This window comes from Panulirus ornatus, chromosome 11, assembly GCF_036320965.1.
Source record: "Panulirus ornatus isolate Po-2019 chromosome 11, ASM3632096v1, whole genome shotgun sequence".
NCBI classification, from domain to species: domain Eukaryota; kingdom Metazoa; phylum Arthropoda; class Malacostraca; order Decapoda; family Palinuridae; genus Panulirus; species Panulirus ornatus.
Genome location: NC_092234.1, coordinates 15969519 through 15987249, shown reverse-complemented (window position 1 = coordinate 15987249; position 17731 = coordinate 15969519). Strand labels below are relative to the sequence as shown.

Genomic DNA, 17731 nt, shown 5'->3' with positions numbered 1-17731 from the left:
AGGTTCAGGAGGGTTGAGGGACAAGTTAGTTAGGATGTAAGTTTGAAAGGAGAAAAATTGGAGGAAGTGAAGTGTTTTAGATATCTGGGAGTGGACTTGGCAGCAAATGAAACCTGGAAGTGGAAGTGAGTCATAGATTGAGGGAGGGGGCAAAGGTTCTGGGAGAGATGAAGAATGTGTGGAAAGAGAGAATGTTATCTTGGAGGGTAAATATGGGTATGTTTGAAGGAATATTAGTTCCAGCAATATTATATGGTTGCAAGGCATGGGCTATAGAGAGTGTTGTGCAGAAGAAAGTGGATGTGTTGAAAATGAAATGTTTGAAGACAATATGAGGTGTGACTTACTTTGATCGAGTGTGTAATGAAAGGGTAAGAGAGACGTGTGGATATTAAAAGAGCATGGTTGAGAGAGCAGAAGAGGGTGTGTTGAAATGGTTTGGACATGTGGAAAGAATGAGTGAGGGAAGGTTGACAAAGAAGATATTTTTGTCAGAAGTGGAGGGAACAAGGAGAACCAGAAGACCAAATTAAAGATGGAAGGATGGAGTGAAAAAGATTTTGAGTGATCGGGGCCTAAACATGTAGGAGGGTGAATGGCATGTATGGAATAGAGTGAATTGGAATGATGTGGTATACTGGGATGGATGTACTGTCAGTGGACTGAACCAGGGCATGTGAAATGCCCGGGATAAACCATGGAAAGGTCTATGAGGCCTGGATTTGGATAGAGAGCTGTGGTTTTGATGCGTCATCTGTTTCCTAGTGCTACCTCGCTGACTCGGGGGTGGCGATTGGGTATGGAGGAAGAGAAGAGAATGTATATGTTATCATTTTTCTTTTCTTCATGATTTTGTTCAGTTTCCTGTGGGGTGGCATTGAGCATGGATGAAGATGAGCAGGTATAAATATGTACATATGTATATATGCAAATGTATGTTTCTAAGCATGCATTTTTATATACAGTCACCCAAAATTGTATCAGGCCCCTGGGCCTGAAGTTTCTAATAATCTACAGCAGGCTGACTGAAATTAACACTTGACTTTGCTGTCACTTTGATGCTACCACCTTGATGCAAGTTACAACTGCATCAGGATGGCAGTAAAGTGGTTTGGTCAAGTAAGTAATGAAAGGGTAAGAGAGATGTGTGGAAATAAAAAGAGTGTAGTTGAGAGAGCAGAAAAGGGTTTGTTGAAATGGTTTTGACATATGGAGAGAATGAGTGAGGAAAGACTGACAAAGAGGTTATGATTGTCAGGGGTGGAAGGAATGAGAGGTGGGAGACCAAATTGGAGATGGAAGGATGGAGTGAAAAACATTTCAAGCGATCAGGGTCTGAACATATAGGAGGGTGAGAGGCATGCAAGGAATGGAGTGAATTGGAACAGTGTGGTATACTGGGGTCGACGTGCTGTCAATGGACTGAACCAAGGCAGGTGAAACGTCTGGGGTAAACCATGGAAAGGTCTGTGGGGCCTGGATGTTGATAGGGAGCTGTGGTTTCGGTGCATTACTCATGACAGCTAGAGACTGAGTATGTACAAATGTGGCCTTTTTTGTCTGTTTTCCTGGTGCTACCTCATTGAAGCAGGGGTAACACTGCTGTTTTCTGTGGGGCAGGGTAGTGCCAGGAATGGATGAAGGCAAGCAAGAATGAATATGTGCGTGTGTACATATGTATATGTCTTTGTATGTATATGTATGTATCTGTGTATATGTTGGTATGCATATGCATGTATATGTGCATGTATGGGCGTTTATTTATATAGTATATATATATGTATATGAGCGGATGGGCCATTCTTCATCTGTTTTCTGGTGCTACCTCTCTGACACAGGAAACAGGGAGCTCAGCTAGAGACCGAGTGTGAAGGAATAAGGCAATTTTTGTCTGTTTTCCTGGTGCTACCTTGCAGAAGCTAGTGGTAGCAATGCTATTTCCTGTGTGGCAGGGTAGCGACAGGAATGGATGAAGGCAAGCAAGCAATATGTACATGTGTATATATATGACTCTGTATATATATATATGTATGTTTCTATGAGTCCATGGGGAAAATGAAACACGATAAGTTCCCAAGTGCACTTTCCTGTAATAATGACATCATCAGGGGAGACACGAGAGAAATATAAGTCAGTGGATATACATCGAAGAGACAAAGGTAGGACGCCATTTGGTAAACATGTGACTGTCCAAAACATGGCGTTGTAGCTTTGTCTCTTCGATGTATATCAGCTGACTTATATTTCTTTCTTGTGGCTCCCCTGATGATGTGATTATTACATGAAAGTGCACTTGGGAACTTATCGTGTTTCATTTTCCCCGTGGACTCATAGGAATATCTTGATCACGTGCAAAATTGTGATCCTTTCCAATATATGTAAGTATATGTGCGTGTATGGGCATTTATACATTTTTTTTTTTTTTTGTCGGTCTCCCGCGTTTGCGAGGTAGCGCAAGGAAACAGACGAAAGAAATGGCCCAACCCACCCCCATACACATGTATATACATACGTCCACACACGCAAATATACATACCTACACAGCTTTCCATGGTTTACCCCAGACGCTTCACATGCCTTGATTCAATCCACTGACAGCACGTCAACCCCGGTATACCACATCGCTCCAATTCACTCTATTCCTTGCCCTCCTTTCACCCTCCTGCATGTTCAGGCCCCGATCACACAAAATCTTTTTCACTCCATCTTTCCACCTCCAATTTGGTCTCCCTCTTCTCCTCGTTCCCTCCACCTCCGACACATATATCCTCTTGGTCAATCTTTCCTCACTCATTCTCTCCATGTGCCCAAACCATTTCAAAATACCCTCTTCTGCTCTCTCAACCATGCTCTTTTTATTTCCACACATCTCTCTTACCCTTACGTTACTTACTCGATCAAACCACCTCACACCACACATTGTCCTCAAACATCTCATTTCCAGCACATCCATCCTCCTGCGCACAACTCTCTCCATAGCCCACGCCTCGCAACCATACAACATTGTTGGAACCACTATTCCTTCAAACATACCCATTTTTGCTTTCCGAGATAATGTTCTCGACTTCCACACATTCTTCAAGGCTCCCAGAATTTTTGCCCCCTCCCCCACCCTATGATCCACTTCTGCTTCCATGGTTCCATCCGCTGCCAGATCCACTCCCAGATATCTAAAACACTTCACTTCCTCCAGTTTTTCTCCATTCAAACTCACCTCCCAATTGACTTGACCCTCAACCCTACTGTACCTAATAACCTTGCTCTTATTCACATTTACTCTTAACTTTCTTCTTTCACACACTTTACCAAACTCAGTCACCAGCTTCTGCAGTTTCTCACATGAATCAGCCACCAGCGCTGTATCATCAGCGAACAACAACTGACTCACTTCCCAAGCTCTCTCATCCACAACAGACTTCATACTTGCCCCTCTTTCCAAAACTCTTGCATTCACCTCCCTAACAACCCCATCCATAAACAAATTAAACAACCATGGAGACATCACACACCACTGCCGCAAACCTACATTCACTGAGAACCAATCACTTTCCTCTCTTCCTACACGTACACATGCCTTATATATATATATATATATATATATATATATATATATATATATATATATATATATATATATATGTGTGTGTGTGTGTGTGTGTGTGTGTGTATATATATATATATGTGTGGTTTCAGAAGTGGTAGAGGATGTGTGGATCAGGTGTTTGCTTTGAAGAATGTATGGTAGAAATACTTAGAAAAGCAAATGGATTTGTATGTTGCATTTATGGATCTGGAGAAGGCATATGATAGAGTTGATAGAGATGCTCTATGGAAGGTATTAAGAATATATGGTGTGGGAGGCAAGTTGTTAGAAGCAGTGAAAAGTTTTTATCGAGGATGTAAGGCATGTGTACGTGTAGGAAGAGAGGAAAGTGATTGGTTCTCAGTGAATGTAGGTTTACGGCAGGGGTGTGTGATGTCTCCATGGTTGTTTAATTTGTTTATAGATGGGGTTGTTAGGGAGGTGAATGCAAGAGTTTTGGAAAGAGGGGCAAGTATGAAGTCTGTTGTGGATGAGAGAGCTTGGGAAGTGAGTCAGTTGTTGTTCGCTGATGATACAGCGCTGGTGGCTGATTCATGTGAGAAACTGCAGAAGCTGGTGACTGAGTTTGGTAAAGTGTGTGAAAGAAGAAAGTTAAGAGTAAATGTGAATAAGAGCAAGGTTATTAGGTACAGTAGGGTTGAGGGTCAATTCAATTGGGAGGTGAGTTTGAATGGAGAAAAACTGGAGGAAGTGAAGTGTTTTAGATATCTGGGAGTGGATCTGGCAGCGGATGGAACCATGGAAGCGGAAGTGGATCATAGGGTGGGGGAGGGGGCGAAAATTCTGGGAGCCTTGAAGAATGTGTGGAAGTCGAGAACATTATCTCGGAAAGCAAAAATGGGTATGTTTGAAGGAATAGTGGTTCCAACAATGTTGTATGGTTGCGAGGCGTGGACTATGGATAGAGTTGTGCGCAGGAGGATGGATGTGCTGGAAATGAGATGTTTGAGGACAATGTGTGGTGTGAGGTGGTTTGATCGAGTAAGTAACGTAAGGGTAAGAGAGATGTGTGGAAATAAAAAGAGCGTGGTTGAGAGAGCAGAAGAGGGAGTTTTGAAATGGTTTGGTCACATGGAGAGAATGAGTGAGGAAAGACTGACCAAGAGGATATATGTGTCGGAGGTGGAGGGAACGAGGAGAAGAGGGAGACCAAATTGGAGGTGGAAAGATGGAGTGAAAAAGATTTTGTGTGATCGGGGCCTGAACATGCAGGAGGGTGAAAGGAGGGCAAAGAATAGAGTGAATTGGAGCGATGTGGTATACCGGGGTTGATGTGCTGTCAGTGGATTGAATCAAGGCATGTGTATGGGGGTGGGTTGGGCCATTTCTTTCGTCTGTTTCCTTGCGCTACCTCGCAAACGCGGGAGACAGCGACAAAGCAAAAAAAAAAAATATATATATATATATATATATATATATATATATATATATATATATATATATATATATATATATATGTATATATATATTTTTTTTTGTCGCTGGCTCCCGCGTTTGCGAGGTAGCGCATGGAAACAGACGAAAGAAATGGCCCAACTCACCCCCATACACATGTATATACATACGTCCACACACGCAAATATGCATACCTACACAGCTTTCCATGGTTTACCCCAGACGCTTCACATGCCCTGATTCAATCCACTGACAGCACGTCAACCCCGGTATACCACATCGCTCCAGTTCACTCTATTCCTTGCCCTCCTTTCACCCTCCTGCATGTTCAGGCCCCGATCACACAAAATCTTTTTCACTCCATCTTTCCACCTCCAATTTGGTCTCCCACTTCTCCTCGTTCCCTCCACCTCCGACACATATATCCTCTTGGTCAATCTTTCCTCACTCATTCTCTCCATGTGCCCAAACCATTTCAAAACACCCTTTTCTGCTCTCTCAACCACGCTCTTTTTATTTCCACACATCTCTCTTACCCTTACATTACTCACTCGATCAAACCACCTCACACCACATATTGTCCTCAAACATCTCATATCCAGCACATCCACCCTCCTGCGCACAACTCTATCCATAGCCCTCGCCTCACAACCATACAACATTGTTGGAACCACTATTCCTTCAAACATACCCATTTTTGCTTTCGGAGATAATGTTCTCAACTTCCACACATTCTTCAAGGCTCCCAGGATTTTCGCCCCCTCCCCCACCCTATGATTTACTTCCGCTTCCATGGTTCCATCCACTGCCAGATCCACTCCCAGATATCTAAAACACTTTACTTCCTCCAGTTTTTCTCCATTCAAACTGACCTCCCAATTGACTTGACCCTCAACCCTACTGTACCTTGCTCTTATTCACATTTACTCTTATTAACTTTCTTCTTTCACACACTTTACCATATTTTTTACATATTCGCTTTATCCTGCATTAGCAGGTAGCTTTAAGAACAGAGGAGTGAGCCTAAGAGGGTATATCCTCACTTGGCCCACCTCTCAGTTCCTTCTTTTGGAAAATTATAAATGGGAGGGGAGAATTTCCAGCCCCCCCACTCCCTCCCCTTTTAGTTCCCGTATATGACACGCAGGAATACGTGATAAATCCCTAAATTTAGCAGTCATTTTATAGAGTTGAACCCAAACCTCCCATTGACTCCAAGAATCTTTTAGTTCTCCTTTTTAATAGTAATTTTACTTTACTTCCCCTGTTGCTTAAATCCTTTGATGTAAATATTGCCTTCAGCAACAATAATACTATAAAGAATGTCTTAATCAGGAACTCACCAGAAAATTCTCCTGGGTGCATCTGTAAAGTGCCATGTAGAAATTGTGATAAGTTTTATGTTGGACAAACTGGTAAGGATCTTTCTGTTAGAAAGCAACAGAAATAAAGTGCAGGTACACTACCGATTTTCCAGCATCTGATGGTTTGGCACCTCTTTTAGTTCTGACAAAATTACATGATGGAACTTGAAATTACCGTGACCACCAGACTAGTTTACTGGTCGGCCACAGATGACATTATGTGTAGGGGACGCTTATTTATATTCTTTACACTGCACTCGTTGGTGGTGATACTGCAATTCTGAGAGATTCTTACCTTTTTTGCTTAAATTTAACCCTAGCTATGGCTTCTACAACATATGAGATCGTCAGTCACAGTGTCAAACGTAAACACCAGTCCATATTGATCAAAGAAAAATTAAAACTGATGAAAAAAATGGACTGTGGTGTTTCAGTGCATAAGTTGTGTGATATCTGTAGTATTGATTCATCAACTGTTTATGATATAAATAAGCAAAGGTAGAAAATATTGAAATTCTATGCAGACAGCAATTCCAAGAAGCAAATGATGATTTGAAAAACTATGAAAGATGGTAAGAGTACTGAGCACGATTGAGTGATGATGGAGTGGTTTTGACAGCGTCAGAGTGATGGAGTGGACTTGTCAGGTAGTATGATAATGGACCAAGCTAAGTTGTTCCATAAAGAACTTAAATTACAACATGAGCATGACTGTAGTGAAGGATGGCTTCAAAGATTCAAGAAGTATCATGGAATTTCCATGAATAAAGTGCAGAGAAAAGTGGTCTGCAAACCATGAAGGAGCTGCCGATTATGTGGATGAATTTGCAAAACTTGTAGCTGATGAGCACCTCAGTCCTGAGCAGGTGTATAGTGCAGACAAAACTGCATTATTCTGGCGATGCACACCTAGGAAAACACTAACAGCAGAAGACGAAGAAGACCCCACAGGAATCAAATAGGGGTGTATCTAGGGGAAATAGCGCCTATGGCAAGCACTGAAACTGTCCAAACATATGACACCAATATTTTTAATTTATATTGCCTCCGCCAAGGAGCTTATGTTTTTACCAGCATTTGTTTGTCTGTGAGCAACTTTCAACAAAAGTTATGAAGAAATTTTGATGAAATTTTTCAGGGAAAGTCAGAAATGACACAAGGACCAATTGATTAGATTTTGGGAGTGATCTGAATCATTGTCTGGATCCAGGACGCCATTACGGAAATATCAATTTTTGTGAATAGCTATAGAACTAATAATGATATCAATGTGATTCCAAATGCCAAAGATATATTTTCATGGTCAAGAAATCTCAATCTTAAATTTAAGATCCGAATCATTGTCTAGATCCAGGACGCCCCCCTTCAAGTGGCGCCCATGGTACCTGCCACACCATAGATATGCCACTGGATTCAAACAATCTAAAGACAGACTTACCATCTCAGGGTGCTCAAACATTTAATATTTGTTTAATTTAAATTTCTAGCAGTCCATGGTATACTTTAGATGCATGGGAGATGTATAATTAGCGGGTTAGAGGTGTGTTGATGAATTATTATTGCGTGACCATGGTTGATCTGGTAAAATGGTTAATCCGACAAGGCTTTGGAACCAAGAGTGCCGGAAAATTGGTGGTGTACCTGTATAGGAACAAGACAAGAATCAAATGCTTTGTTTAATCACGTTAAAAACTATGAGCATTGTATTAATTGGAAGAATGCCAACTCAGTTATTAACTGTAATTCCAGTACCAAGAGAAATATCATTGAATCTTCTATTATTAAATACACAAAGAATTATAACATTAATATTAGTGAAAGTCTACACAAACTGGATAGCTTTATTGTAGATAAAATTTGTAAACAATTCCCCTTCTTGTCCGCATAATAAGTTTTCATAATGAAATGCTCATTTTCTGTCATGGACAATCACTTGTTTACCAAATGGTATCCTAGCTATGTCTCTTTGTTGTATATCAATTGACTTATATTTCTTTCTTGTATCTCCCCTGATGTGATTATTACACGAAAGTGCACTTGGGAACTTAATGATTTTCCCCGTGGACTCATAGTTATATACTTGATCACACGCAAAATTGTGATCCTTTCCAGTATATATATTATTATGGTAATTAAAACCAAAACAGTGGAATATAATAATTGTTAAATCATGCAAATTCTGCGTGCAAAAACATTCCTGGTTGCAGTTATTTTCTTCTCTTTTTATCCACTAGTAAATATTGAGAGTTGGGGTGAGAGAGTATCATTAAATTTTAGGGAGAATAAAAAGATGTTCTGGAAGGAACATTTTATCTACAATAAAGCTGGGGATAGGGGAGAAAGAATACTTCCCACGTATTCCCTGCGTGTCGTAGAAGGCGACTAAAAGGGGAGGGAGCGGGGGGCTGGAAATCCTCCCCTCTCGTTTTTTTTAATTTTTCCAAAAGAAGGAACAGAGAATGAGGCCAGGTGAGGATATTCCCTCAGAGGCCCAGTCCTCTGTTCTTAACGCTACCTTGCTAACGCGGGAAATGGCGAATAGTATGAAAGAAAGAAAAAAAGATGTTCTGGAAGGAGGTAAATAAAGTGCGTAAGACAAGGGAGCAAATGGGAACTTCAGTGAAGGGCGCAAATGGGGAGGTGATAACAATTAGTGGTGATGTGAGAAGGAGATGGAGTGAGTATTTTGAAGGTTTGTTGAATGTGTTTGATGATAGAGTGGCAGATATAGGGTGTTTTGGTCGAGGTGGTGTGCAAAGTGAGAGGGTTAGGGAAAATGATTTGGTAAACAGAGAAGAGGTAGTGAAAGCTTTGCGGAAGATGAAAGCCGGCAAGGCAGCAGGTTTGGATGGTATTGCAGTGGAATTTATTAAAAAAGGGGGTGACTGTATTGTTGACTGGTTGGTAAGGTTATTTAATGTATGTGTGACTCATGGTGAGGTGCCTGAGGATTGGCGGAATGCATGCATAGTGCCATTGTACAAAGGCAAAGGGGATAAGAGTGAGTGCTCAAATTACAGAGGTATAAGTTTGTTGAGTATTCCTGGTAAATTATATGGGAGGGTATTGATTGAGAGGGTGAAGGCATGTACAGAGCATCAGATTGGGGAAGAGCAGTGTGGTTTCAGAAGTGGTAGAGGATGTGTGGATCAGGTGTTTGCTTTGAAGAATGTATGTGAGAAATACTTAGAAAAGCAAATGGATTTGTATGTAGCATTTATGGATCTGGAGAAGGCATATGATAGAGTTGATAGAGATGCTCTGTGGAAGGTATTAAGAATATATGGTGTGGGAGGAAAGTTGTTAGAAGCAGTGAAAAGTTTTTATCGAGGATGTAAGGCATGTGTACGTGTAGGAAGAGAGGAAAGCGATTGGTTCTCAGTGAATGTAGGTTTGCAGCAGGGGTGTGTGATGTCTCCATGGTTGTTTAATTTGTTTATGGATGGGGTTGTTAGGGAGGTAAATGCAAGAGTTTTGGAAAGAGGGGCAAGTATGAAGTCTGTTGGGGATGAGAGAGCTTGGGAAGTGAGTCAGTTGTTGTTCGCTGATGATACAGCGCTGGTGGCTGATTCATGTGAGAAACTGCAGAAGCTGGTGACTGAGTTTGGTAAAGTGTGTGGAAGAAGAAAGTTAAGAGTAAATGTGAATAAGAGCAAGGTTATTAGGTACAGTAGGGTTGAGGGTCAAGTCAATTGGGAGGTGAGTTTGAATGGAGAAAAACTGGAGGAAGTGAAGTGTTTTAGATATCTGGGAGTGGATCTGGCAGCGGATGGAACCATGGAAGCGGAAGTGGATCATAGGGTGGGGGAGGGGGCGAAAATTCTGGGGGCCTTGAAGAATGTGTGGAAGTCGAGAACATTATCTCGGAAAGCAAAAATGGGTATGTTTGAAGGAATAGTGGTTCCAACAATGTTGTATGGTTGTGAGGCGTGGGCTATGGATAGAGTTGTGCGCAGGAGGATGGATGTGCTGGAAATGAGATGTTTGAGGACAATGTGTGGTGTGAGGTGGTTTGATCGAGTGAGTAACGTAAGGGTAAGAGAGATGTGTGGAAATAAAAAGAGCGTGGTTGAGAGAGCAGAAGAGGGTGTTTTGAAGTGGTTTGGGCACATGGAGAGAATGAGTGAGGAAAGATTGAAGAAGAGGATATATGTGTCGGAGGTGGAGGGAACGAGGAGAAGAGGGAGACCAAATTGGAGGTGGAAAGATGGAGTGAAAAAGATTTTGTGTGATCGGGGCCTGAACATGCAGGAGGGTGAAAGGAGGGCAAGGAATAGAGTGAATTGGAGCGATGTGGTATACCGGGGTTGACGTGCTGTCAGTGGATTGAATCAAGGCATGCGAAGCGTCTGGGGTAAACCATGGAAAGCTGTGTAGGTATGCATATTTGCGTGTGTGGACGTATGTATATACATGTGTATGGGGGGGTTGGGCCATTTCTTTCGTCTGTTTCCTTGCGCTACCTCGCAAACGCGGGAGATAGCGACAAAGTATAATAAATAAATAAACAAAATATTGATCCATTTCTGAATATCTGATGAGCTCTTTTGTATTCAAATCATTATTTAGGATGTCATGTAGTATTGATAATGGTCTTTTCCACACTTAGAGTGTCTTTAGAACCAACTGCAATACCAAAAATATTAATTCTTTGCATATAGATTTAGCTGTCATGCATTTGAGGTTTTTCACAACAATAGAACTTTATTTATTTTTATTTATTTATTTTGCTTTGTCGCTGTCTCCCGCATTAGCGAGGTAGCACAAGGAAACAGACGAAAGAATGGCCCAACCCACCCACATACACATGTATATACATACACATCCACACATGCACATATACATGCCTATACATCTCAACGTATACAGATATATACACACACAGACATATATACACATGTACATAATTCATACTGTCTGCCTTTATTCATTCCCATCGCCACCCCGCCACACATGAAATAACAACCCCTACCCCCTCATGTGTGCTAGGTAGTGCTAGGAAAAGACAACAAAAGCCTCATTCGTTCACACTCGGTCTCTAGCTGTCATGTAATAATGCACCGAAACTCAGCTCCCGACAACAACAGTAGAAATTATTATATTATATATTTTTTTATTATACTTTGTGACTGTCTCCTGCGTTAGCGAGGTAGGTCAGGAAACAGACAAAAGAATGGCGAGTAAGTAATGAAATGGTAAGAGAGAGGTGTGGTAGTAAATAAAGTGTGGTTGAGAGAATAGAAGAGGTATGATCACATGGAGAGAATGAGTGAGGAAAGATTGACAAAGAGGATATATGTGTTAGAAGTGGAGGGAACAAGGAGAAGTGGGAGACCAAATTGGAGGTGGAAAGATAGAGTGAAAAAGATTTTGAGTGATTGGGGCCTGAAATGCAGGAGGGTGAAAGGCGTGCAAGGAATAGTGTGAATTGGAACGATGTGGTATACCGGGGTCGACGTGCTGTCAGTGGATTGAACCAAGGCATGTGAAGCGTCTAGGGTAAACCGTGGAAAGTTGTGTGGGGCCTGGATGTGGAAAGGGAGCTGTGGTTTTGGTGCATTATACATGACAGCTGGGGATTGAGTGTGAACGAATGTGGCCTTTGTAGTCTTTTCCTAGCGCTACCTCGCGCACAAGCGGGGGGAGGGGGTTGTCATTTCACGTGTGGCAGGGTGGCGACGGGAATGAATAAGGGCAGGCAATATGAATTATGTACATGTGTATATATGTATATGTCTGTGTGTGCATGTATATATATATGTATGTGTTGAGATGTATAGGTATGTATATGTGCGTGTGTGGAATTGTATGTATATACATGTGTATGTGGATGGGTTGGGCCATTCTTTCGTCTGTTTCCTTGCGCTACCTTGCTAACGCAGGAGACAGCGACAAAGTATAATAGAAAAAAAAAATTTTTACATGTCTGTGTATGCATGATACTGTACAATAAATGCAGTATAGATGGAGATGGGTTTAAGATTTATTGTCTTTTGCATCTTATCTGTTGAATATTCTTTTATTGCAGCACACCATGATTATTGACATTAAATCTTCCCTTGACAGTCCCTAGGTCATGTGTATGAACACAATGCCCTTGAGTTGATCTTCCATTACATGAATGTCAGAAAAACCGGAAGCGCTCGCCTTTCTTTTGAGGGCCTACGTTTTCTTGGATCACTCCTCTTCCATAAGAAGTTCTGTTTGGAGTTTGTCAACATGGGTGGAGTGCGTAAACTGTTGCAGGTAAGATATGAGTTTATGTACTCTCTCTCACTTCCTCTGCACCCAACCATTTCTTTCTCTCTTGTGTTTAATATGAATTATATATACGTATACAGTATATATGCACTGGTAATACTTGCTTAAAGTAGTCCCTTTAATTTTGACGTAAAGTAGTTTACCTGGTGAAATGTAGTTACTTAAAGTAGTTCTTAGTTTTTAGTGATGAACATAATGAATAGAGGGCAAAGAGTGTAGCATACAAATCCCTGGGTTCAAAAGATAAAATGCTTATATATGCTAATAAAAAAAAGCAAATTAGGATTGTATATGGAAAATGAATCTCTTAGAGGCCTTTCCAGTAAGTTGATGCAGCTTAACAGATGTGAACTGAACAGGGAGAATTCTTTGAAAGGTGCAAGGATAAAACAATTAGAGACCATAACTTGAAATCAAGCAAGAGGCTTGTTATAAAAGATGTAAGGAAGTGCTTTCAATGTATAAGAGTTGTGGATCAGTGAAATTAACAGAGGTAAGAGATTGGGAGTGTGGAGAGATACAGATATTTAAAAGAGCTTTATGATATTAGAGACAGGTCAAGAGATGGGGCCTCACAAATGTAGAACTCCCTTCTTGGACAGTGTATTGGCAGGTAATTACACACATACTTTAAGCTGGCATACAATGTAAATTTATATGTTCTTGATATGTTCTTATCCACTGCTAATTACATAGATTATTATAACTTGTTCTAAGGTAATTGAAAATTTACATAATTGAAAGTTTCTTGAATGTAGTTTAACAGTCTCATTATTTTCAGGTTCCTCGACCATCCCTTCCAGCAGACGGTGTAGCTCTCTGTCTTTGGTATCTAGCATACTGTGAAGAGGCTGTTGAAAGGATTTGCTTATTGCCAGATAATGTACTTTATGAATTAATTCGTTATGCTTTATGGCTACTAGAATGTTCACATCAGTCATCTAGAACTCATGCTGTTATGTTCTTTGGGATGGTTTTCCGCTTTAGAACAATTTTAGAAAGATTTGATGAGCAAGATGGTCTTCGTAAGGTTTTGAACATGCTCTCCACACTCTCCCTATTCCAAGATGTATGGGAACAGGATGTGCTTGATGAACCAAATGAAGCGATGGTTTGGCAAACAGTAAAGCAAGTTTGTTTAAGTGTGAAACATTACTTTGAGGCCCACCTAGCACTAAAAGTCCAGCACCTACAGAGGATAGCAATCAGAGAACATGGGTCTGCACCACAGCACTCCACACCATCTTATAAGGTAATTATATGTCTTGCCATTTCAAATTGTAAGTCTCAGTAGTGAGATGGAATGCATATTAGTAAATTAATCTGCAGGCCTTATCACTTGATTACTTTATTTTTCAAAAATTTACTTCTGCAGTACATTAAAAGCTATTTACATTAAAAAAAATATTTACAGGAAGTAAGCTGTGAGATCTACATTTCTATAGTAATGATTATAGAATTGTATTTATTCGTTAACTTAATCCGAGCGGTTTCTTTTATCCCCTTTACTGTCATATATTGGCACAATACAGGGATTCTGCTAGTACTCAGGCACGTCACCATGAAAATCATTACTAAGCTGTCAACAACACTGTCACTTCCTTTCTTGAGAAATTCAATTGTAGTCCCATCCACTCCAGCCAGTTTGCCACACTTCATCTTATGTAAGGCTTTTACCTCCGCCTCTCTTTTCACAAAACCAGTTACCATGACTCTTGCTCTGTATGCCAGGTCATCCCAAACCTAATTGCACCACCCTATCATGTAAAGGAATGCTTGAATTGCAGAGGTTTAAGTTGTTGAGTACGCAGAGAAACTCCCATAATTTAACTCTACCATTACTGAATTAAGCAATGCACAACTTATGAGTGAAGATGATTTAACCATGGCCATGAATATGTAAAAAATGGAATAGAAATTGCTTTATATGCTTACTTTCCATAAGTAGATGGTCTTGGAGCCATTTGACTGGCTGGTAGTGGTTCTTGAGGTACAAGGGGATTCAGGTGGTGTATACCCCTCCTGTGTCATGTGTTTACCAACAGGGGTTAATTTGGCATTTTGACTGGTGATGGCATTTTATTTTCAAATTTTGGCATCTTAAAAACAGCCAATTGTGGAATGCCAAATTATTGGGGTTTCCACATACCTGTTAAATTGTAAGAGTCAGTAATGATTAAGAGAATCCATTAAATTGTAAGAATAAGTAGTGATTAAGAGTATGGTGTCATGCATATAGCATCAGATTGCACAGGAGTAGTGTAATTTCAGGACTGGTAGAGGATGTGTGGGCTATGTATTTGCTTTGGAAAAATTTTGTAAGAATCACTTGGAAAGAGAGAGGGATTTGATTGTGGCAGTTATGAACCTGGAAAGAGAATATGATAGAGTTGACAGAGTTACCTTGTGGAAGCTGCTACAAATATATGGTGTGGAAGGAAAGATATAAGATGCAGTGAGTTTTTGTCAGGAGAATAAGGTATGTGTGTGAGTAGGAAGAGAGGAAGGTGAGAGGTTTCTCGTGAAGGTGGATCTCTCTCAAAGTTGTGTGATATCATTGTAGCTGTGTAATTCATTCATGAATTGGGTGGTGAGGGAGCTAAATGTAAAGATCTTGGAGAGAGTGGAGGGTTTTGAGTGTGCTGGGGATAGAGTCCTTGGGAGGTGTCACTTTCTGGTTGCAGATGACTTGGCTCTGGTGTAGACTCAAGAGAGACTGTATAAGCCGGTATTTAAGTTTGGGAGAGTGTTTGAAAGGAAGTTGAGAGTTAATGTGTAAAAGTAAGATAATGAGGTTTAACAGTTGGGCAAGACATGGTTTGAGAATTGTTTGAATGAGTAAAACTTGGTATAGAAATTGAGTGCTTTTGAATACTAAGGAATGGACAAGGTGGCAGATGGAACTAGGGAGCCAAAGTAAATCATGGGATTGACAAGGATGGTCAGTAAGCAACATAATGACATGGGGGTTAATACTTAATTTTTGATTACCCAGGCAGCAGAGGAAGTTAATGTAAATGAAGTACATGAATTAATATAAATAGTTTTTACAGATGTTTATAAATAATGGAACAAATATTAGGAATTATAACATGATTGCATAGAGATGTGAGTAGTGTATTATACGCTGTTGGGGATGTATCGTATACCTAATAATTTCTTGGAATCCATTTATTAGCATATTTTATAATGCCCACAGTGTCTTAATGAAGCCTGCAAGTGTTGTGCTATATTTTGAAAAGATTCATGTTAGCATAGGTTGACCATCAAATGTTATTATATTTCATTTCTTCCATATTCTGAATTCAGTAGGGTCTTCTGTTGCAACTTTTTCTTTTACAGATTGTAATTTTAAAAGTAAAAAACTGGCCTTTACAAAAAAGAAAATAGATAATGCTCAGTTATTTCTCCTGTCCTAGTAAGTTAGCATCAGGAATAGTTGAATAATGGCCTCATATGCACACACACTCTCTAGCTGTCTTGTATAATGCACACGCATGAGAAACTTCTGTCAACAACCAAGCCCCGTAGAATATTACGTAGTTTACCCTCATCACTTCATGTGCCTCATTTCAACCCATTGATGGCATATTGCCCTCCCCCCATACTGCATTAATTGATGGCATATTGCCCATGCCCCCATGTGTACCACAGTGATCCTCTCATGGCTCTCACCCAACTGAATGTTCAATTTCTGATAACCCAAAGCTTCCTTCGCTCCATCCTTCCATCTCTCTCTTGGTCTCCTTCTTCCTCCCTCCTCCTTCCTCCTCCCACTCCTAACATTTAGATACTTTTAGTCTGTTTTTCTTTCCTCATCCTATACCTGTATCTGAACAATTGCAACACACCCTGGTCAGCTCTCAGTCAGACTGTGTTTACTACAACACTTCTCTCTTATACCGTTAGTCCCTACACAATCAACCTGCCATGTCTTCTCCCAGGTACCTAATGCATTCCTCTTCTTCTAGGTCATTCCCATTAAAACTTACAGTCACTACATCCTTCCTTATTCCTCTGATGTGCCCCTTTACTTTGAACTAGAGCACATTTACTCTAAACTTCCTGCTCTCATATACTCCACCAAACTTTGTTACCAACGTCTGGAGTTTCTCTTTGGAGTCTGTCTGTGACTACAGCCATTTCATCTACAGACAGCAGATGGTTCACCTTCCATGCCCCCCAACCCCTCCATCACCACCACCACTGTCCTTTCCTATTAGACTTTGAATTCCTTCCCTCATCATTTCATCTATAAACAGATTAAACGGTCACAGTGACATCACATGTCCTTGACGCAGACCTACCTTTACTAAGAACCATTCACCTTCCTTCTCTTCCGCTTGCACACAAACTTTACTGCTACTTTTTCTTTGATGTATGTTTGCTACTTCCTATGTTATTGAGGCACACTAGGAGCAGACAAAGAAAAGGCTTCATTGACTTGCATATATTCTCTAGCTGCCATGTGTAATGCACCAAAACCATGGCCCAGTGTGCACAGAGAGGCTCCACAAACCTTCATATGTTTTCCCCTGGGTGCTGGTTCAGGCCAGTAACAATATGTCATCCTCTGTTTACCATATTGCTCCAATTCACTTTATCCAATGCATGCTTTCACCTAGCTGAGATTCACTTTATTCCATGCATGCCTTCACCCCCCTGCATGTTCAGTCCCAGAGCACGTAAAATCTTATTCCTTCCTTCCTTTTATCTTCAGTTTGGTCTTCCCTTATTGCTTCCTCCACTTCTGACACGTGTATTCTCTTTGTCAACTTCTCACTCATTCTCTCTGTATGTCCAGGCCATTTCAGCACACCCTGCTTAGTTATTTCAACCATGCTCTTCTTATTACCTTACCTCTTTCTTACCCTGTCATTACTTAATTGACCATACATTCTCATCTATATCCCATGCCCAACATTCATACAACATTGTTGGGACTACTGTAGCTTCAGATAAACTCATCTTTGCCATCTGGAACCAACCTCTCTTTTCACACTTTTCTCAGTGCTCCCAGAACCTTCACACCCTCACTCACCTTCACTTACCTTCACTTCTACAGTTATATTCATTGCCGTGTCTACTCCCAGGTATCTTAAACGGT

At 40.7% G+C, this 17731-nt stretch overlaps 1 protein-coding gene across 1 annotated transcript in view; it reads left to right on the top strand.

Annotated features, from left to right (window-relative positions):
* Positions 1-17731, top strand: part of mahj (LisH and WD40 domain-containing protein mahjong) — a 212913-nt gene that overhangs the window by 77640 nt on the left and 117542 nt on the right. The window contains exons 7-8 of the mRNA XM_071666225.1: positions 12430-12609; positions 13406-13876. Coding sequence (XP_071522326.1) covers positions 12430-12609; positions 13406-13876 — 651 coding nt within the window. The remainder of the gene's footprint in view (positions 1-12429; positions 12610-13405; positions 13877-17731) is intronic.